Raw genomic sequence first — 21776 nt, 5'->3', positions numbered from 1 at the left:
GGTGCAGGAGGGTGTCAGTAAATATAGGCATGCTTATGGGGCAGGGGGCAATAACACGGGGCTCTGCACTCTGGGAAATCCCCGTTGTGTTGTTTTTCCCTGCTTGGCTCTGCCCATCCCCTGCCCTCTTATAGGACTATCTGCCCAGTGGTGGCCAGAAGCAAATAAAAACAAACTGCTTTCTGTTTGCTCTCTTTGTCAACGCCGTGATGACGTTTGGATCAATGTCAGGTCCTGTGAAAAGCTTTTTAGAAGTCAAACGTTCGGAGCTGCTGCACGGCATCATCCCTTTGAATCCCACATCTGCCCGCTCCAATCCTGGATAATGGTCTGAAGAGCCAGGAAACATCGTGTTGCTTTTGCCTTCTTGTAATCGGTCCATTAAATGTGCCTGAAATTTCGTATTCTGTGAGTGTTTAACTGAGAGCCTCCCGGGCTGACTGCTGCCTTTTGGTGTGCCTTGGAGTGCTCCCTCTTCCTTTAGCAATGAACAACAGAAATACGAAATGATGCTCATTTCTAACAGAAGCAACGTCTTCCCGGAACATCACAACGTCGTGTGCTTTAATTAAAAGCAACACATAATGCTGTTTGGAGCCTCGGCTTCTATTAGTTGGAATCAACAGATTTTTTCTGGGGGCTTTTAGAAGCGAATAGCGCAGCGCTCACGGAGTGAGGGAGAACAATGGGATGCGGGCATGCAGGCACTGCTAACTGCTGGGGGAAGGAAGGGGTGAGGAGGGGCTGTGTCCCGTGGTGCCCAGGGGTGCTCTGTGGGTTGTGGTGCCTGCACCGAGCTGCTGCTGCACTCATCCCTCCTCCTGCAGGGGACCAACCTGAGCACCCCCGCTCATTGCAGGGAGTTGGACCTGATGGCCTCGAAAGGTCTCTTGTTAGGATTTTCTGATTTCACTGCTTGTTCCTCTCCGTGCAGCGATGGGAAGTGCCGGTGCAAAGTCGGCGTGACGGACCTGAAGTGTGACCGGTGCAGTGATGGGTACTACAGTGCCAACGGCACCTGCGAGCCGTGCCGGTGCAACAACCACTCCAACACCTGCGACCGCCTAACAGGTAACAGCGCCTGCCCCTCCCCAGCACCACGCCTGCAAGCTTCGCCTCTTTGTCTCCTTTCCCCCCCCCCACTGATCTGCATCTTTGTGCTTGGAGTGCTCAGGATCATCACCGTGAGGCTGAAATTAAGATGTAGGGCAGGGCTGGAGGGAGTCCTGTTCCCAGTGAAGCCGATAAAGGCTGTGTTATTTGCTCCAAGCTGCAGCACAGAGCCTTTATCCTGCAGTCTCTATCGGAAATCAGTGCTCCATTGTTCTGCACGAACACACAACACGGGCTCTTAAAGAGCTTTTGTTTCACTGCTGTTTACCTGGAAACATATACTGTGCTGGCAGTGACGTAAGGTGACTGTTATTGCCACAGATAACATAATTAGTGTTGGGAAAAAAAATGGCAACATCTAATTACTATTGCTTACTTCTTGTGAATTTGCCTCGTTTGTTACCCTTGATCATCCCTTTGGCTGTCTCTTGTGCATGTGGGTGCTGATGGGGTGCAAGTGTTGAGGCACCTGTGCTTGGGTGGTGTATGGGAGGGCAGGGGAGGCTGAGCTGTTTCCCCTCCCCACTGCAGGGAGAGCTCCCTGAGGAGCAGCTGTGTGCAGACAGCACAGTCCCCACGTAGAACAGCATCACCCTGTAACGCTCACGTTCCCATCAGAACTTCCAGATTGCAATGTGATTCTGTAATATTTATCCAGGAGCTGATCAAGGAGCAGTCATTTCAGAAATGCTGCCCTTTCCTTAATAGCTGACAGAGAGGCAGAGCTGATCAATATGGTGATCTGGGGCAGTTTTGATGCCTGCTCCTGCAGGATACTCTACTCCTGCTTCCGTGGGTATGTTCTGGGTCTGCACTCTTCAGAGCTGAATTCATTCATTCCTACTCTGAACTTCAAGCATGGTTTTATGTCCTCTTGATATTGCAGGCTATGAGCTTGTAGCTAAAGCTGTGCACACATCAGCTGTGATGCTGATTTGGAGCTGGCTGTGTGGGTTTTGTGAAGGAGTGAGATAATCTGCTCTTCCTTCTTCTCCCACGATCATCTCCTTCTCTTGATTCAAACCTCAGTGCAGCCCTGGTCTCTGCAGCTCTGCAGAGAAAAGCTCTCATTTCAATTAATGAGCTATTGTTGATTTGACAAAAATCCTTTTTTTTCCTCCCTTTTCCTCCATCTGCTTTATTTGCTGCCGGAGATGGGGGAACCCAACAAAACCAGAACAGAGAACAGTCGATGAAAACGAGCTCCGACGTCTAACAAGTACCACAGTGCTCTCAGCCTGCTCTGGAGACTGCACTTTGTGTGACCTCCCCAGCTTCACATCAACTGTGTGCAGTCTTTGTCAAATTTTCAAGGTTTTTTTCCGCATTAATGCTGTCCTTTGGGCTCCCTCTGGCGGCTCCTCACAGCCTGGCTCAGCTCAGCTCTGCCCAGGAGGAATATTTAGAATTATTAGGCTGGAAATTGGGCAGCCAGAAGTCCCCATGCGGCCCTGCTTCCTCCGCTGTGACCCTCATGCCTGGTGCTGGGGCTGTGAGGCTTCAGTTGTATCCAGCTGGGGTACAGCCAGCCCTGAGCCGTCCCCAGGGTGTTATCAGGGTGGGAAGCACTATTAATTATTAAGGCTTTCCAACACTGATACTCAATTGCTGTGCATGGCTGAGCAACCTGCTGACTCATTGGAAGCGCAGCCATTTCACAGGCCAGATAAATGCTGGTAATTTCCATGGGCAGGAAAGACATTGGGCTTGAAATGACCACAGCAGTACAGAACACGCAGGTGTGAGCCCAGATTAATGCCCCACTGAAGCCTGCAGAGCACAGCTGAAGGCACCCTCAGTGCTGATGGAGCATACTGGCCTTCCAGGAGTGGCTCTGCACAGGGCAGCCTGGCAGAGCAGGTGTTTGAGGGCTGCAGCTGTGGAACAGAGTTCAGGAGGTGATTTCCCCTCTAACTCTGCACTTCTCCCACAAAAGCCACCAGCTCGTGTCTGGCAGGCAGCCGGGAGCAGAGCAAACAGTGTGTGGGAGCTGATGCCGAGCAAGCATCCTGAGTCACCAGAGTGCTGTCGGCGCTGCCGTGGGTGAATCAGCCACTTCCCCAGTTCAGCAGCTAACCAGGGTTTGCTTCGTCTCCTTGGTGCTGGCCTCGGGATGCTCAGCTGCAAAGTCATCACTGTGCAAGGAGAGGAGCGGGAGCCATGCAGTGGGCTTGCATGGGAGCCAAACTGCTTCAAAATTAACGAGTAAATCTGCTGTGGTTACGTTAATAGTCAGCATTAAGCCAGTTCAGGATATTAGATGTGGTTAGCATTGATAGGAGCAGCACTGCTGGCGTAGCTCGGGGAACCTCCTGTCTGTGCTCGGAGGTGCAGTGGATGTGTAGTGCTAGCCTGGGTTGTTGCAAGGAGGCTGTTGCATTTTTAGTCTTGTGCAGGGGATTTAATCAAATAAGCATCCCTCAGGACACCAGCACCTCCAAGAGGAGCCCGCTGAATTACAGGATGTTCCTGTTGATGGATGGCCTTGTGGTTGATTTTTCTTTCTCTGTTCACAATAATATCAAAATGCAATTTAGAGGGCCATTAGGACACAGCCTCCATGAGACACAGCTTGTCAGTTTTCTGATTCAGGGGCTTCCCCTGGTAGGTCTCCTCTGTCCCTGCAGGAAGGTCACTGATTGCTGCTGGCTTGTGCCCATGGCAGACGTTCCTCCTGTGCTAGGAATGGGGGGAGCTCGATCCACATGTGTAGGATGCAGCTGTTGGCCCCCACAGCAGTGCAGTGGCATTTGTTTATCAGCTCTGTAGTGTGGGAACACAAAAAGGGGGAAAGGCATAAGCTGGAGGGAAGTCTCTTTGCAAAACTGGGGGAGTTTAAGCATTGCCATCCTGGCTTGCTGTCATGGATACTGCCCCAAACCCCTTCTGTTGGGGAATATTTAATATTGACAGCATGTGTTTACCTGTCCTGACCTTGAGCTGTGGGCACCTTTGTTGGGACTACCTACCTTTTCACATTATCTGTGTGTGTGGAACGCTGTCAGAAGGTCATAAGAGTCCAAGGCAAGTCCCAGGATTGTGTTTTGGCTGGAGGGCATCCTGAATCACCTGTGAGCTAATTGCAAGCACACCATGTGGGTTCATGCTCCAAATGTTCTGCTCCAGTTCTGCCGCCAACTGGCTGCTGTGCTCTGTCCCCAGGCAGCTGCCTGCACTGCCAGGGCAACACGGAGGGGAAGCACTGCGAGCTCTGCAGGAGTGGTTTCTACAGGAGCGCCCACAGCTGCCAGCGCTGCCCCTGCTCCACCGTGGCATCGACCGGCACCTGCCAGATCCGTAAGGCTCTCCTTTTGGTCTGATTCCTCTTGGTCTGAGCTCTTCTCGGTGTGTTTCAGTTAAATTGCTGCTCAGTGTGCAACAGCCGTGGGGCCGGCATGTAGCCGCTGGGTCTCCCCGTGCTGGGACCAGGGCATCTTGCTGGAAGCAGTGCCACCAGGGTGCTGCAGATTGCTGACAGCCTCGGTCCAGCTGTTTGCTGAAACTGGCTGCTTGAGATGGAGACATTCAGGAGCAGGCATATTTGCTTAGCAACGTGCCGAGCATGCTCTGTGACGCTGGTACGAGGCATCAGAAACCCACAAAGCTTTTTATTCTCCCTAGAAACAGAAAATGCTGCAGTTAAAGAATTATATTTATAGCTTAAAATTTGTGATTGATTAACAGTCAGTGGCCACTGATGTTTGTCTTAGTGGTTCACAGGCAGTTCCATAGAAAAACCCCACAGAGAGGGGCTGTGGCACACACCTCTTCTGCTTTCTGTCTTCTGCAGAGCCCGGTGAAGCTGCCCCAACATGTGACCAGTGCAAAGTTGGCTACACTGGCCCCAACTGCAACCAGTGTGCCAACGGCTACTACAACTCCGACAGCATCTGTGTCAGGTGCCAGTGCAATGGGAACGTGGACCCCACGCTGTCCCCCAGCATCTGCAAGCCGGAGAGTGGAGAGTGTATCGGGTGCCTGTACCACACTGCTGGCTTCCACTGCCACGAGTGCGAGGACGGCTATGTCAGGGACCCCGAGGGAATCAACTGCACCAGAAAAGGTAAACTGTACTCTTGGGCTCAGGGCTGGAACCCACTGTGTGTGTCAGATGTCCGTGAGCTGCCTGGAGGCTGGGGACGGGGTGCTGGTAATTGCTCATGTGGTGGGTTTGGACTGAGGAGGGAGCAGCTTTGAAGTCTTCCAGGGAAAACAGTGAACCCCATGCCTCCAAAAGGGCTGGCTCATAGTGGGGCATGGGGAAGACTTCCTTGCAAAGATCTGTACTCCATTTCCAGAAGCTGAATGCAGCCAATATTGAAACGAGCAGCAGTGATGGATGTGCCTGATGTGCTGCTTGCCCTCAGCGTTCTGCAGATACCTTAAGTTTCCCACACAGGTCAAGGCAGCATGCTGGGGAGAAATCTACTTGCAGTGTATTGACATGTAGATTTTCAGATTTCCGTTGCTTGATGTATTTGAGCTCCTAGTGCCCAATGAACTGCCCAGATCGTAGACTCACAGCATGGTTTGGGTTGGAAGGGACCTTTAAAGACCATCAGACTCGAGCTCCCTGCCACGAACAGGGTTCCCAAGCACTACATTGGGCTGTCCAGGGCCCCAGCTTGACCAGTCCATGTTAGTGCACTGTTCAGTTCCCTGCAAAGAGCATTCATAATAACTTTTGTCACCCCTCACACTGAGCAAATAGTGACCAACTCAGAACTGATCTAGATATTCTTGTTTTGACTTTGTAAATGGGGAAGCTGAATCTTCCCCGAGAGGCAAGAGCTGGGCTCTTGCAGCAAGTGGATGCCAGAACTTAGTGGTACTTGCTCTGGGGTCTCTCATCCATCTTCAGCATGCATCTGAGATGCTGCATGTAGCACCCTCAGGTGCAAGCTGGCTCTGGTACTTAGAAGAGCTAAGTGAAACTCAGAGTAAAATCACAGAAGGTAGTTCTTACACTACCAGTTCAGTGGTTATCAGGAAGTTGTTCCTCAAGGTGGACCTCCAGCTCCATGCATAGACACAATTCCAGTGCTCTTATGTGTTAGGTAAGAGAACCCATTGTTCAGGAAATGTACCTGGACCCAAATTCATCCTTGTCACCAACAGAGATTTAATCCAGATCTTCCATTAGGAGCTAATGTGGTTTTTACTCCCATGCTGCTCTCCGGAGGTGCAATCACCGAGCCCTCTGTGCAGGGAGATGATCAATACAAAGAAAGTTGAATGCTCATTAGCTCTAACTTTGCAGATGCAGGGCTGGAAATGACAGTTTTGCATTGGGTCATCCATTATCTCCCTCCACACAGTTCTGCCATTGTACAAAGGACTATGTGACCTTGCTCCATTAAAATCCATATGCATGATTTTGCTTGTATACTTGCAGCTTTCACTGCAACTCGTTTTATTTTAAGGACATTGTTAAGCCAGTTCCTGATGTGGGAGAAGATTGTCTCCATTCAAAGGGACAGAGACATGTGTTCATCTAGCTTTCCTGTTTCCTTGACACCTGTTTTTTCTCTTCCTGACAGTTTCTTTCACTTGTCTAAAAACTGACTTGCTGAGGTGCTGTGCATTAACTAATTTAGCATGACATTTTCACAAACCACCGGTGTGTTTGAGTGACCTAGTTTGGAGTGGTTTCTGGAGTGAAATCCTCACCAGATCTGCAGATGAAATTGTTGGGCTCTGAGGCTCTGTTAAGCCATCAGAGTTGATATGACAACACACTTTGCACTCCCTGGGCAAGGCTAAAACCAACCTCAGCTTTACACATGGACCATTCGCAAACCTTACCAGGTGTGATGCTTTAGCAGCAGCTTGGGAGAACAGTCGAGAGTCACATGGGATGACCAAAGTGGAGGGTTTGGATCCCAGATGGCTGCTGATCCTGCTGCAGTGATGAGGTGCAACAGGGCACAGAGGAAGCCAAAGCTGGGGATGCCATCCTGCAGAGCATCGCTGTCTGCCTCGAGCACCACCAGCACGGCCCTGACTCCCTGGAGTTCACTCATGGCACGAGTTAGTGGCAGCTTTGCAGAAGCTGTGGGTGAGCAGAGCAGCTGCATATGATGCTCATGATGAAGGTGCCAAAGCTGCCCATTGACTGAACAGCTGCTGCTCTCAAGGAGCAGGCCTGGGACATCTGGAGGGCTGGCACGGCCTCACCGAGCAGAAACAGGCACCCTTGTTGTGGCCCAGAAGCTGCAGCCCGCTGTCAGAGCACGGCACTGTTTCCTGTGATGTTGTCATCAGTTCCAGGATATGTTTTCACCCGGGACACCCTTGCCAGCACTTAGCTGGTGCTGACTCACAAATAAGGCCCTGAAAAGTCCTGTTTCCTTGCTGGTGAATCAGCCATTGTCTCAGTTCTGTTTTTGCTAATTATAGCCCCTGGCCGGATTTGCCAAGAATTAAGTGTTGATGAAGGAATTTGGAAAGAATGACTGAATTCCTCATGCCCTTCTCCCAAAGCTGTATCCAGGAATCTCTTGCTCCCGTCACGTTCCTTCCGACTACTAGATTCTGCTCATTAACCCATAGAGAAGTGCCTTCTGTCACCCAGCATCCTTATCAACCTAACGCCGCACCTGCAGTGAAAAGAGAAGCTGCTGCAGGGAGGACTCAAAGCAGGAGCCTGAGTCAGGCTCATGCTGCCTCTTGTAGAGGAATTTCTTCCTCCATCGCCTGAGCTGGGAATCCATCAGCCCAAAGTTAACTCTTGGGAGTTCCCCTGAGGGCCCGTGGCTGGAGACATGCTCAATACCAGCAGCTCCTGTTGCCATTGCAGATGCAACTTTGTGCAAAATGACTCTTTCAGAAGTGGCTCCTCTCCTCAGTCATCATTAGCAGACTCTCCAGGAGAGCTGAATCAATACAGCGCAGCACCATCAGCTGTAATTGCCGCAGCTGTAAGTGGGTTTCAGATGAAGTTGTGCTTCTGATAGCAGAAGCAAAAATGGAAGAGGGAGGGAAAGAGGGTGCAGAGAGTCCTGTGGAACAATGGGTGTCGAGTACATTTTGATTGATTGAGGTTTCAGCTTCTGGAAGATTCTTACTGCTTTTACTTAAGAGTCTAAAATAGATTCACAGGTTACTCCTGTGAAGAAAATACTTCATTATAGTCAGATTTTGAAAGACACTCAGGTTCTAATGGTGCTTTCTGAGGCCTCAAGCTCAGTGGGTTTGAAGAAGGCTTAATCACTTTGTTTTCCCATCTGGGAGATCTCCAGCGTTCCCTTCTGGCCGTCTCAGCTCTGGGCAGGGAGCTAACCCTGCAGGGAGGGCTGCTCCCTGGCTGCCTGTGCCTGAGGCTGCTGAGGAGGGCGGTGTTGGAAAGGCCCTCTGCTTGTCCCCTTGGGTTTGTCCTTCGTGTGTGGACATGTGCCCGCAGCAGAGACCAAAGCAGAATCTGGGCTGGCTTCCCATGTGTTTGCAGGCTTCAGGAGAGCATCCAGAGCATCCTTTAGTTGCAGTTCAGCCACCCTCTGCCTCTGGTTGTCTCGACTCAGGGGTTCCATGAGGTTTGTGTATGACTTCATTTGAAAGCAGAACTGGGATTGTTTTGCCCTTTTACATACCATGGTGTAACTATTGAAACCCCACAGAATGCTGATGGATCACTGTTTTCTCTTGATCTTGCACAGGTAAGACAAACAGAAATCCTGCCTGCAGTGTTCTGTGTAAGGTGCACGGTGCTCTGCCAGCCCCATTGCTCCAGTGAGGCTCTGCCTTTGTTGGGCTGAAGCATAAATTCTTGCTGTGCCTGGTGGAGTCCCATTTTCATGTGCTAAGTATGAGCTGGACCGGGTGGCTTGCTTTCATCACGAGGTCACGTATCTAGCATTGAATCTTGGCTAGTGCACTTGTTATCCGTCTTTGGGTAGTAAACTCATCTGTCCACCACCGGATTTGCACAGGATCTCTGCCATCAGGGAGCACTTAGCACACAGATTTATTTTAAAAATCCCCGGCTAACCTTTTTTGTGAGCTATTTTGAAAATCATCCAGCTTTGGCAGTGTGGATTTGATTGGCATAGTAACTGTTACATAAGAGTGTGTTTGATTGCAGTTTTTCATGTTTCTTTATTGATGGCATCTGTGCTTTTTTTGTTTTGTAGAAGCCACTCTTGGCCCAGAAATAACAGAGTTTACAAGTCCTGCTCCGAACGCTAGCAAGGCAACGTCACTTCCAACTGCAGTGACAAACAGTACAGTGTCACCAACAACTATACAGACTATATTTCCTTTAAGTTCCTCTGACAATAGTACCTCTGCTTTTGCAGATGTTTCTTGGACTCAGTTTAATATAATTATTTTGACAGTCATCATCATTGTCGTGGTCCTACTAATGGGCTTTGTGGGTGCTGTCTACATGTACCGTGAGTATCAAAACAGAAAACTTAATGCTCCTTTTTGGACCATTGAACTCAAAGAGGACAACATCAGCTTCAGCAGCTACCACGACAGCATCCCCAACGCCGATGTTTCGGGGCTGCTGGAGGATGATGGGAATGAAGTGGCACCGAACGGACAGCTGACGCTGACGACTCCCATGCACAATTTTAAAGCTTAGAAGAGGAAGCAATCCAGCTGTTCCAGAGTTGGCTTAAAGAAGTTACAGGGCTTGTTGAAGGGGTATCAGGATCCGTGCCAAGGCTCCGTGCAGAGGAATTTGCTCTTCAGATACTCTTAGCTGGGCACGCTGTAGCTCGCAGGTGAACAGGAGAAAGGTGAAAGGTGCAGTACGTCCGAATTTCAGGTAATGTGGTGAAATGCATTCGGTGTATTGTTCTCCGTAAGGACCCATATAATTCACTGTTGGTAAAGACTCAATTATGCTGATCTTAAAATATCCTTTTTGTGTAGAGGTGATGGGGCAGTGAAAGCAATGCCCCATTAATCAGAAGCTACTCTGTTTCCAGCCGACCTAACACTTACGCCTGCATCTTTAGCTTGAAATGTAGCTTATGAATTAACAGTGGATTTTCAGGAAACAGACCTTTGTAAAGGCTTTGTATTACTTCCTGATGTGAATTTGCTTGAAAAGGAGGACAAAAAATGGGAAATGATTGTTTACTGTACTACCAAGAAGCAAGTAGAGGAGTGAGTTGCACACTTGAACAAAAGTCACCATTAAGAGTTTCCACAAAGCTGGGAAACAGGAAAAAATATCACAACAATATCGGAGTTAGGGAGGAGAGTCAGCTTTTCCCTTTCTGAGTATTTATACAGGGTGATGATGCTATTAAAACATAGCAATCCACTTTTTTTTTTGTTTTGTTTTCTAGAAGAGGTTAATGAACTTGTATAGTTTCTGTGCAAGGGAAGACGACAAGACATCTCAGGGTTGCTGTGTACAAATAAAAGCTAGGCTTAATACCCTACCCTGATAGCAATGGTGTGTTCTGTATATAAAATGTAATATATCTTCTTGGAACTGTATTTGTAATTATTTGTAAAAAAGACAACCAACCAACCAAAAAAGCCAACAGCAAAACCGCGGACCCCTCCCCAACCTCCTCTATTCCCCAGTCATATTTTATCATCTAGATTTTAATTGTACAGTGTTTAGTGGCATTGTTTAAAAAGAGAAAAAAATGAGGTTGTTTAAAATACTGTAAATTAGATGGCAATATTGTCAGAGCTGGGACTCTGGCAAACACCCACTGCTTAAAGCTTTTCTTCTGGTGTGTCATTGATAACTTTGTTTTTTAGAGAAAATGTGAGTGCTCCCTACTTGCATCTGTCAAATTTCCCCATTCTTTTAAATGCAGAGTAAATAGCCAGCGTTGCCACGAGTAGAGCCTGGGAGGTGTCCAACAGGCAGATGTACCTTGTTGTGATTTGTTTTTAAGTCTCTGTACAAGATGCAAATACACTGGCATGGATGCACTGAGAGCCTGCTCTCAATGACCGAGCTTTCCTGAAGGGGCCTCTCCTCACGTGTGGACTCTTGGTGCTGTCCCTCCCACATGGACACGGTGATGGCTATGGCTGGGTGCAGCCGGCTGGCTTCTCTTGAAGGATGAAGGCAAAAACTGCCTGGTTTGGGGTGGAAATGGCTTTCAGCCACAACACTCGCAGAAACCGATCTGCACTTCTGGCCTTAAAAGCTGAAAGTGCACGGGGTGCTTTCAGGAAATTCATGTAGCACAAGGTGGTGGAGGAGAATCAGCTGTCTAACATTCTACGAGGGGACTGGGTTTTATATGTTCCCCTGAGTTTTCAGTGGGCCTGGCGGGCTGTCAGCACAGAGAGAACAGCAAATGGGCAGCACAGTGTGGGGAAGTCATGCCATGGGGCACCTTGCTGGTACTGCTGGGCCAGCCCCATGTAAATCAATAGCGTCACGCTGAATATGCACAAATGTTACACCCAACTCACAGGCGACCTCCAAAACAAAGCTGCATCACTGTGTGTGTTGGTGCCCTGCAAGTGATTGGTGCTGAGGAGGAATGAAGTACCTGCTGAGGGTCAGCAGGAGCTGGCTGATGCATCCTCAGAGCTGGGCAAAAGAAATGTTTCTCAGCGTGAGAAGTGGTAGGAAGAATGGGGTGATTATTTATTTGCTTTCTGGTGCTGCACGGAGGCTTTTCTTATCTTCGGAGACTTTTGGGGGGGTTAGGGAATAGGTGCTTTAAACACAAGCACAAAGTTGCCATTTCTGCCTCAAAAGCTTGTTGCTTGATTTAAGGGTGAGGCACAGCAAGGAAGGAAAATAGCCAAGAGGATGGTGAGAAATGGTGAGAGGAGAATGTGGAATTGCATGGAGGAATGTGGAAAAGCTGCTGCTGCCTGCTATGGGCCTGAGGGAGGGCCTGTAGTTCCGTAAATTGGGCTGAAGTTTGAGCAGTGCTACATTTAGTTATAAAATGGGGGAGGATCGGAGGGGAAAATCTGGACATTGCTAATCCTTGAGTTACTCTTCCAGCTTTTAAAGAGCAGAGTGGTGACAGATAGAGAAGTTCCTACCAGTGGTAATTATGTGACAGTGCTCATTTTGCGATACGCTTGCACTTGGTCACTTCGTAGGGCAGGGAAAGGTAATTTAGAACTGTTAGCTTCTGGGACTGATGCTAGCAGGCAAAGTGAAGGATGGGTTGTTCACTCTAATGTTTCCAAAACATCTTAGTAGATGTTATCCTCTTTGCCACAAAACACCTCTTCCCCAGATTTGGTAAGATGGTAGGCTACCTTCTAACTGGAATAGGGTTTAATTTTATTCTGGCTGTAAAAACACTGACCATCTGTGAACTGAGCATGAGTTGAGGTGCTGAGCCCTCCCATCCCATATACTGCAAAGGGAGGTGTTCGTGTCTGGGCTGCTTCTGGCCTCCAGAACTGTAAGAGCTTTGTGTTTTAGCCCTGGGTTTGAAAAGACGAGGAGGTGAGGATGCCTTATGCAAGGGAGGGTGATGCAGCCATGGTCTGTGGGGTTTGTGCGTCTGGATGAAGGGATCTAGATGGCCCCTGCAGTTGTGATGAGAAGAATGGCGGGGCTGGGGGCCTGGCTGCCCAGGTTTGAGCAGCAGAAGAAACCACAGAAAGGATGTGGCAGTGGGACAGTGCTGGTCAGATTGCAAGCTGACTCAGCAGGGTAGACAGCCATCTCCAGCCAGCCAGAACTTTGGTGTGGAGGCATTATATTTATAAAGGGAAATGGATACCCCAGCAGAGAAAGAATAAATAGCTTCATGTTTGACTTTGATCTGAGATTAGGTTCTCCTTGCTGCCTCCATCAATCGGGCAGTCATCCCCCAGGCACTGTGTGGAAGGTAAAGGAGAAGCCGAGCAAGTTACACCTTCAGTCAGCTTGGGTTGGCATCGCTCCTGGATAGAGTTCAGAGCCAAAATACCTGTGCCAGGGTACTAAAGGCCACCAAGGACCATCAGCCTGCCCTCTGTTATAACTTGCCATGAAGCTTCCCATATGCTGAGGTTTGCAAATGAGGTTATGGGTCGATTGGCCAGAATGGACTTACAGGGCAGCACTGGGGCCCAACTCAGTGGCTATCAAGAAAAGGCAAAGGCACCTTGATGACGTGTAGGGCTGATGTAGCAATACAGATACCCAGAGCTTTCATTTCTAATGGGGTATACCTCTGTCTGGCTGCAGTGGTGTGACCATTGTGGGGAAAGGCAGTGGTGGGATGGTGTGGTAGCTGGAGAACACAGAAAAGGTACGAAGATATGAGTAAGGGTGGGAAGCCAGCTCTGCAGGCGTGATCCTCGGGGTTGTGAGGCTCTGTGGATCCAGCTGGTCTGGATGGGGTGAGTTCAGTTCCACAAATAACTGAAGGCAAGAGGATGTAATGGAGGAGATAAAGGGCAAAAAGCAATGATGTGTCGAAGGCATGGGGCCGCCTGGCTGGCTCACAACTTAGGAGAGCATTTGGTAAGCAAAGTGCAACAGACATGCAAAAGTATGATTGTGTTAATGTGAGTAGATGATCTTAAATCTTAGGAACCACTGTAGCTAGAAATAACTGCATGGAGCAGTAGCCCTGGGGAGCTGTCAGGAGATGTCATCCATTGGAATGATAATTCCCTTGGACCAGGCTGAGCAAACTTAGCACGTTGGATATCCTTTTGTGAAAGAGGGGGGGGGATGTATTCAGCATCCTTCAGGTATCCTGGGCCAGTTAACCACTGCTATACAGTGTCTTATCCTAAATGTTAAATGCAATGTAAATGTGGCAGAAAGTTTGCACAGTCTCCTTTAAATAATGGATTTAAGATTGAATCCTAAAAATACATTTCTCATTAAAATGAAGTTTTGAAATGAGCTCCCACAGGATTCTGCTCTTTGTGTGTCAGAGGAATGGATTAAAATCAGAAAAATGTGGGCCTTGTACTTGCTCCCAACTGAAACCCATCAGTCTTACTACACATCCAAATAAGGCGTCTCCTAAGCATATGCTATGCTTACAAATGCATTTCTAGAAAAAAAAAAAGTGTATGATTTGAATATATGTCAGAATTTATACAGAAGAATGTTATTTAAAATGAATAAAAATAAATGTATATAATTTGTATCTATGCCACTTGGATTTTTGCATTTGTTTTTTGTTCATTTGAGTTCAGCAGGAGTCTTTGTACAGATAGCAATCAGAGCTGGCTTGAAACCTAAAGGAATGAATCTGATCTCATCCCAGTAATGACATTTGTTCCAAGAGAATTATTCCTTCATTATACCGCTGTATGTGAGATGAGAACTGTGGCCTAAAAATGTTTTTTAACATCAGATATTCATTAGTCCGGCTGACACTGTGTCACATAATCCATCTGAAAAATGAGCCCTGTGATCTGTTGTGTCTGCTTATTAACCATTCCAGCTTTCAGCTTTCATTCATGTGTTTGGTAGCTGGACAGCCAACACTTATTTCCTCATCATTTAATGTGATATTCACATAGACATATTTTGTCAGAAATCTCTGCAGTCATTAAAAATGAAACCTGCAGAGCAAAGAAATTGGAAGAGGATATTGTATCGTATTTTTTCTTCATGACCACAGTGGGTCTTCCAAAGAAAATTTGTGTTGATCAGACACTCTGACATCCACATCTGTGTGTCAGTAGTATTGGACATCTTTTTGGCCATGTCTGCAAAAGGACTTATGAGAAACTTGCACTTCTTTCTCGCTTTTCAGTATTATCTGTTTGGTGTAAATACAAATGCTAAAGGCTAGTTTTGCCTGCTGAATGTTATGTCTAACTCTTTGACTCCTATTAAGCAAAGAACCTGAAGAGAGGTGAGTCAGCATCAATTAAGCGAACTTAAGAACTACGTGTTCATTCAAATGCTTAACTGAGCCAGAGCTATAAAAGCAAGGGCCACAGTAGTGAAATTCCAGGGAGTTTATTGAGACCTGATTTGCATTAGCAGAACAGTTTGATTCTGCATGACTTAGCTGAGGAGGAATTTTGCTCAGGAGTGAGCAAAACTGAATGCTGAACTAGGTCCCCAGTGCCAAGACTTGAGGACAGCAAGCAACCCAGGTTCAGCTGGTGGTGACATGTGTCCTTGTGTCACCACCGTGCTTCTGCACTGAGCAGCAGGCTGTCCCTCTGCTGTCTGACACTTCGTGGTCAACATAGAATCACAGAATGGCTCAGGTTGGAAGGGACCTTAAAGATCGTCCAGTTCCAACCCTCTGCTGTTGACTGGTTGCCCCCCACCAGATCAGGCTGCCCAGGGCCCCATCCAGCCTGGTCTTGAACTCCTCCAGGGATGGGGCATCCACAACTTCTTTGGACAACCTGTTCATGGATCATACCATTGCACTGCCCAGAAGTGTGTATTTGTTAGACTCCCTCTAGCACTTCGTTTCTGGAGCAGTAAGAATCTCAGACTGGCTTCTGAAGTAGAACACCATTCCAGCTTGGCTTGCTGGTACAGGGATTTTCCACAATCTCCCCAAATGTACTGCTAATTAAGATAAGGTTAAATAACATTAAGAAGATTATCATGAGTTGTTAATGGCTTTTACACAGTATGTTTACCTTCCTTGCCTCTCACAGCTGCAGACTAAAACTTTGGGCAGTGCAGTGACCCAGGGAAGTTTTCCATCACATCTGCATATGTATGTGTGTACATCTCTGTCTGTATGCCGTTGTCCATCAGACAATCATTTCATGAGGTGTTGACAAGGAAGGCCCTTCTGATTTCCTTTCAGGAAGGAATATGCTGGGACTCTGCAGACTCAGCACTTGTGGCTGATGGACGGTGACTTAAGGGCATGCATCAAATATATAATATCCTACCATAACCTTAACCAACAGCACACTGGTATCCTAAATAAGTGTTCACTCATTTTATGAAGTGAATGCTCATTTCTGCTTTGTAAGGGTGTGCAGACACAATGCAGACGGGATGAAGGGATCTTGGTGCCATATGGAAGACCTGGTTTTGCACACTGAGCTTCAGCAGGACAGAAGGTGAGGCCACTGTAAAAGGGGAGCCGGTCACATCAGGTGACAAATGTCTCCGGAAGGCAGCGGGGGAGTTGAAGGGACCGAGCATATCTTAGGACCCTCAGACCCCAAGTGGAAAGCATCAGGCATGGCTGACTGGAAAGGAGATGAGATTAAGAGCTTAGTTGTACCAAGCAGTACATTTCCTTACTGTTTGGAGCACCGACAGCTGCTCCACATGCACTCATGTGCATCCAGAGAAGAGTGACAGAAGCAGGGATGGGCAGCCCACCGTGACCACACACGCCTGGGGCTGGGACTGGGGTACACCTGGGCTGACAGCATTCACCTGCTCCCAACAGAGAGCAGAGCTGCAGGGGGATAAGCTGAGAACATAAAGCTAATCATCATAGCCCACAGCCTGAGCCAGCCCTGTCGGTGGGCCATTTCCCAGCCAGGTGAGAATCCCCTGGAGGCAGCCCAGCCGGTGACTGAGGGAAACGTGACACACTTGGAACAGCCGAGGAAACCAAACGCCGCCGCTGATCCTGAGGGGAGAGCGGTGCGTGTCCCGCCCCACAGAGTGTCCTTATGTTACAGTGCCACCAAGAAGAGGAAGGAGCTCGCTGTCTGGATTTCCCCGCTCCCCTGGGCCAGCAGCTGCAGAAATATCCCTTTCCCACTGGGAAAATCCCAGTGCTCTGACTCATGTGTGGAATGTCACAGAGATGTATGTCAGTGCCACAGTCTGAACCGCTGAGGTAGATGTGTGAAGTAGAGCAAGGCTGGCCCTCAGCGTGGCTACACTCTGCCGGTGACTGGAACTTTGTTCTAAAACTTGAGTTTAGGTGTCTGACACCTTGAGTTTAGCGTCAGACACTCCGAGTCTGACGCTGTGCCCTCAGTAAAGATGACGGCCCAGGATCGCCGCCTCTCTGTCGGCTTTAAAAAGATGGCGGCTCTGTACGTCGCTTCTCCTTCCCTCACTCAAGATGGCGTCCACCCCTCTCCTCCCTTGCGCCCAGCTGGCAGTCACCGCCCCACACTGCCCTCAACCAACATGGCGCCCGCTCGCCCACCTCCTGCCAGTACCCACAACAAAGATGGCGCCCCCTTTCGTTCCCATTGTGCCCTCCTCCTGCCCTCCTCCTCGCTGCCTTCAGCGGCTTCATCTCCGTCGACGCAAAGATGGCGGAAGCGGTTGCGGCCGTTTGAATTCCAGCGGAGCCGCCAAAGCTGCGCACAAAGGCGCCGGAGCCGTGGCTGGCTGTGGGGTCCGCGTGCAGGCGGCGGTATGGATTCTCTGCCAGGGGAAGACATGACGCTGCCGGTGGGCTTCGAGGGCAGGTAGGCGGGCGGGCCGCCGGGGGCGCGGAGCTGAGGTCACCGCGCCGGGTTGAGGTGCCGGCCCGCCACCCCCCGTGGTGCGTGTCGGGCCTCCCCGCTCCTCAGCGCCCCGCTCTCTTCGCAGTGTCTCCGCGCTGCCAGACATCTCCCACAAGGGCCCGCAGCTCGAGCCGGCCGGCTGCCGAGGTGAGGCGGGGCGGCGGTGGCGCGGGGCCCTGCGCGTGGGGTGCGGGTCCCGGCGGGTTGGGGGCGGTGACGGGCGGCCCGCAGCGCCGTGCGGCTGTGAGTGAGCCCTGGGCGGGGGGCGGCCGCGTGCTGCCTGTGTGAGGCTGCCCGGGTCCCTTCTGTCTGAGCGCCGGGGATGGACTCAGCGCCTCACGCTTTATCTGCTCCCGCGTTGAGAACCTTCCCCCTCTGCTGAACAGAAGCTGTAATTGATATATTTTTTTCCAAATGACGAGGTGTCGTTACGTTCGGCATCCTTCGGGCTGGCTGACAGTAGTGCAGAACGCTTGTTTTGAAATGAAATGGCTGAAAGGTGTTATGTTGAAAAGTAAGTTGGCTGTTCTTTGTTCTGCTCTGCGAGTGCAAGGCATGTGTTTCTGATTTGCCTTTGTTCTGCCTGTCTCCAGCAGTGCAACCGGGCTCACTTCGTTGTTCAGGGGCAGATAATGCAAACCGAGCCAGGCTTAGCAGGGCCTCCTTGCTGCCAAAAGCCAGCAGAGGTGCTGCTGCCAAATAATGCGACCGTACTCAGCCTGGGCTCGAGGAATGCACTTTTGTGACTGTTAATTAGAATGTCAGGAGTTAAAAAGAGTCTGCTGGTATTCCCTGGGATGCTTTAAAGACTGATGTATGTGGTAACGCAGTGACTTCGAAAGTGCTTTAATGAAGTATTTGAATTCACGTGGGTGTTAGCCTAAGGCCACAGATGCCTCTTTGTACTTAGGATAACTCAAGTGCTATGAGCTGTATACAGTCTCGCTGTTTTCATTAAGTTTACTCTCATGGGAGCTTTGAATGGAAGGGGTTATGCAGCCCTGTTAAATGCAGTTGTTGCAGAACATAGGTGCAAACAGTTTAAATACATATGCGTTCAGAAGGCATTATGCTTTAGGAATACTGATGCTGGTCGTTTCCAGCTTCTAATAGCTTGGTAGGACTTCATTCTGATACTGTTGCAGATGCTCTGAAGGCTTGCCTTTAGTACAGCTTAACTTCGAGGTACCTCTTGACTTAAAAAGTTCAAAATTTGGAGGTTGTGATAGACCAGATATTGCGATCAGAAAGCAATCCAGACTGCAACTGGATGGTAATACTAACACTCACTGTTTCCAAAGTGAAACCTATCTTGGATTCCTCTGTCTGAACTCATTCTGTCTCTTCAATGTCCAGGATTACCAGATGTGGCAGAAGACACGGTCTCACCAACCAGAGCTCGGACCATGAAGGACTATGAAAATGTAAGCAGGCTTTTAATGTAAGGCTTAGTGGTAGCATTATGTCTCAGGTAATTCTGCTATTGCTGGCTGTGGTAGATTGGGCTCTTTGTTTATGTCACAGGTGTGATCTGTAGCTATTTGTGCTGTCAGCCCCCGTCTCTCTGCCTTCAAAACCAAAGGCAAAATGTTGCTGTAAGGCAGACTAGCCAGCTGCTGCTCTTAAGTTGCGAAACAGAAATTGGCACAGTCTGCTCAGAAGTGGATGTAATCACCAGAAACATGAGAGCATAGTTTGCAAGTCTGCAATTGATTCCTTGTATTTCAAGGAAGCATCAAACTTATCTTCATTTATACCTGTGTAGGCTTTTGTGCTTTTATTCACTGGCTGCTGCCTGGTATCCCTTACACTTACGTACAAGCTTTTGTTGTAAAAGGTCTTCTATTGTTGTGACAGTACTGTAGATAAAACTGGTTTTGATGCTTACTGGAATACAGAGGAAATCATCAGATGCTTTTAAAGTGTCAACTGCACTGAATAAACTGTTTAAGCTATGAGCTAATTGTTTATGGCTGCTGAGTGATGTCTGTTTGGGTATAGCAGGACAACACTTCCGTAGAATTTTTTATGTTGTTTAACTCAAGGTTTTATGATTGCTGTAGACTGTGGCTTGTTATCTTCAGGATGTGTAAAGTGTTAGTGGTTTTTAGTGTGCTTCTTACTGCCACTGTTACCTTTTGTAGCATTGAAATGAGCTTTTCTTCTGAACTCTCCCACTTTTTCTTATTTTCCCCCGAGGAGAGAGCTGTGCTCTTTGTTTAGAGCTGTAGGCTTGTTTTGGAAAGTTTCAGTAAATAATGTTTCTTCCTGTTTCTATTTCACTTTCTTTTATTTTGGAATATTGTCTGGGGTAGAAGGACTCTGCTTTGGCATTAGTATGTGCTTAAAGTCTTACTATGACATGCATAAAACTTCAGACTAGAATATACATTCTTGGTTTACTCTCAGCAGCCTCCATTTTCACAGGGGAAAATGTTGTAGAAGGAAAAATCTGTTGTTGGTTATGTGTGATGGAGGAGTTCTGGTTTCCTTTTGGAGCAGGCAGAAGAATTTATGCCGTGCCTTTTACCTCTGGCCCATGGCCAGAGTCTGTATTGCTGAGGTGTATTAGAGATGAGCTATGTCAGCCTGGGCTTTGTGTGGAAGAGGAAAGGACTTCCTGGTGTGTACAAACCCGTTCTGTTAAGCTAAGCTGTGGGATTTCTTGGAGGTCTTTGTGGTTGCTAACAATACCAGAAAGCTCAAAAATCTCTTAAAGTAATGGCAGAAGAATCTAATGAAGGGCAATTAAGCACACTGGGGTTTCTACTGCTCCTGTTTTTGAGATTGCTGGTAGCTGGAAGGCTAAATGTGAGAAAGGGAGCATTCACTTTTTTTGTCCTTGTACTGTTTACTTAGCATCCAGAAGCTGTTAGATGTGCTTGGACTGACATCATAAGCCTGCTCTTATCCTGCCTTAAAACAAATCCGAGTTAACATGTTAAAGGCAGATATAATTCCTGATAGCTCCTGCCTGGCAGTGTGTGTGTGTGTGTGTATGTACACATATGTGCATTTGCTGGTCTTTGGGCTATGCTGTTTGCTCAGGACTTGAGAAGGAAATGAAGGAAGAGTGGGAAACAACTTGGAAGGAAAGAGTGGAAGAACTTGCCTTGTGGTTTGGAGAGACCAGGATGGATGTGGTGACCCTCGAAGGGGGCTCTGAGTGAACCTATGTGGGAAAGGTCCCTTTTATGTTAAGAGCTGGGGAACATAGGAAGGTAGAGAATCCTGGAGGTGTTTATGATGTATCCCAGAGAAGGGGAAAACATCAGTGACTTTAAATGTGATTACATGGACAAAACGAAAGACATTAATTGAAGACCTTGTTATGATTTATTAGATGCTCATGAGTAGAGTTATTGGTAGCAAGTTAGGATACTTAGTAATTGCCTGTATGTGGTTCTTTGTGTTTTTGTCTGTGTTGTTTTATTTATTTATCATTGTTATTGTCTTCCCAAACCCATTCAGAATTGTGCTGTCTTGTAAAATGGCCTCTGCTGGCAGAAACTGTGCTGTGCTGTGAAACCACAGCCCCTGCTGACAGATGCTGCTTTGCATAAAAGTGGCTCTGTGCAGACTTGGAGAGGAGCTGAGCTGAGCTGGGGAAGTGGTATTTGCTACCATGGTGTCTGTGGTGTGTAATTTTCCGTGCAGTGTATTGCATTTCCCTCTGTTTTTGTGAAGTCTTTGCTGTTTCTCCTCTTTTGTTCTTAAGTACAGACATGAAAATGTTTAAAGGCATTAAGAGTGGGTCTGTAAATGCAGAAGGAAGGCAAGAGAATTGCCATGAAAATTCCTTTGCAATGTGAACTTGTTCATATTTTACAGGTTGCTTTTTATTAAGCTATAACTTTTAATTGTTGCCTGCTCGAATTCACTTAGCTCTGGGGAACTGAATGTCAGAGGGAACACTTATTTCACTACTTCTTTTCTGATGGTATAGTATGTTTGCTTGCCTTCTGAAAAAAAGTATGCTTAAGCTCTCTGGTTTAGTTCTGTTGCCACAGAAATACATGAGAATAGAGTTAAGGAATGCTGAAATCTGAAGTTGTTTTTCTTTTTAGCTTAGGTCTGTACTGAAGTATGAAGTGTAGCAGAAGTTCAGCTCTTACAACTTCAGTCTTTGCTTGTGCTTTTTCTGAAGGAACAGACAATTATGAATGATCTTCTGATAGCTTTAAAAACAAACAGAGGTGTGCTCTCACTTGTTGCAGATAGTGCTTAATTTTTGGGAGCAAAGCTGACTAAGATGTGAAAGACAACTCTGCAGCCTTGCTTCCCTTAAGAAACCATTAGTTTTTGTTTATTCCAAGTAAGGACTTCAGTTTTGAGCAGCACTGAGAGCACTG

The 21776-nt window shown here is 48.0% G+C and overlaps 2 protein-coding genes across 4 annotated transcripts in view; both read left to right on the top strand.

Moving 5' to 3' along the window:
• MEGF9 (multiple EGF-like-domains 9) overlaps positions 1–14168 on the top strand; it is a 36998-nt gene extending 22830 nt beyond the window's left edge. Inside the window, exons 4-7 of the mRNA XM_015279589.3 lie at positions 935–1071; positions 4276–4410; positions 4904–5176; positions 9243–14168. Coding sequence (XP_015135075.2) covers positions 935–1071; positions 4276–4410; positions 4904–5176; positions 9243–9697 — 1000 coding nt within the window. The 3' untranslated portion in view covers positions 9698–14168. The remainder of the gene's footprint in view (positions 1–934; positions 1072–4275; positions 4411–4903; positions 5177–9242) is intronic.
• Positions 11739–21776, top strand: part of CDK5RAP2 (CDK5 regulatory subunit associated protein 2) — a 78515-nt gene continuing 68477 nt past the window's right edge. For 2 of the 3 annotated variants that reach the window (XM_040649272.2, XM_040649271.2), the window contains exons 1-3: positions 11739–17385; positions 17510–17571; positions 18781–18848. In XM_040649272.2, the coding sequence (XP_040505206.1) occupies positions 16949–17385; positions 17510–17571; positions 18781–18848 (567 nt within the window). In that variant the 5' untranslated portion in view covers positions 11739–16948. Of the gene's footprint in view, positions 17386–17509; positions 17939–18780; positions 18849–21776 lie in introns of those variants that run through there. The other variant, XM_040649273.2, reaches the window with a different exon arrangement.

The sequence above is a fragment of the Gallus gallus genome, chromosome 17 (genome assembly GCF_016699485.2).
Source record: "Gallus gallus isolate bGalGal1 chromosome 17, bGalGal1.mat.broiler.GRCg7b, whole genome shotgun sequence".
Lineage (NCBI taxonomy): Eukaryota > Metazoa > Chordata > Aves > Galliformes > Phasianidae > Gallus > Gallus gallus.
This window is presented reverse-complemented; position numbering and strand designations above follow the sequence as displayed.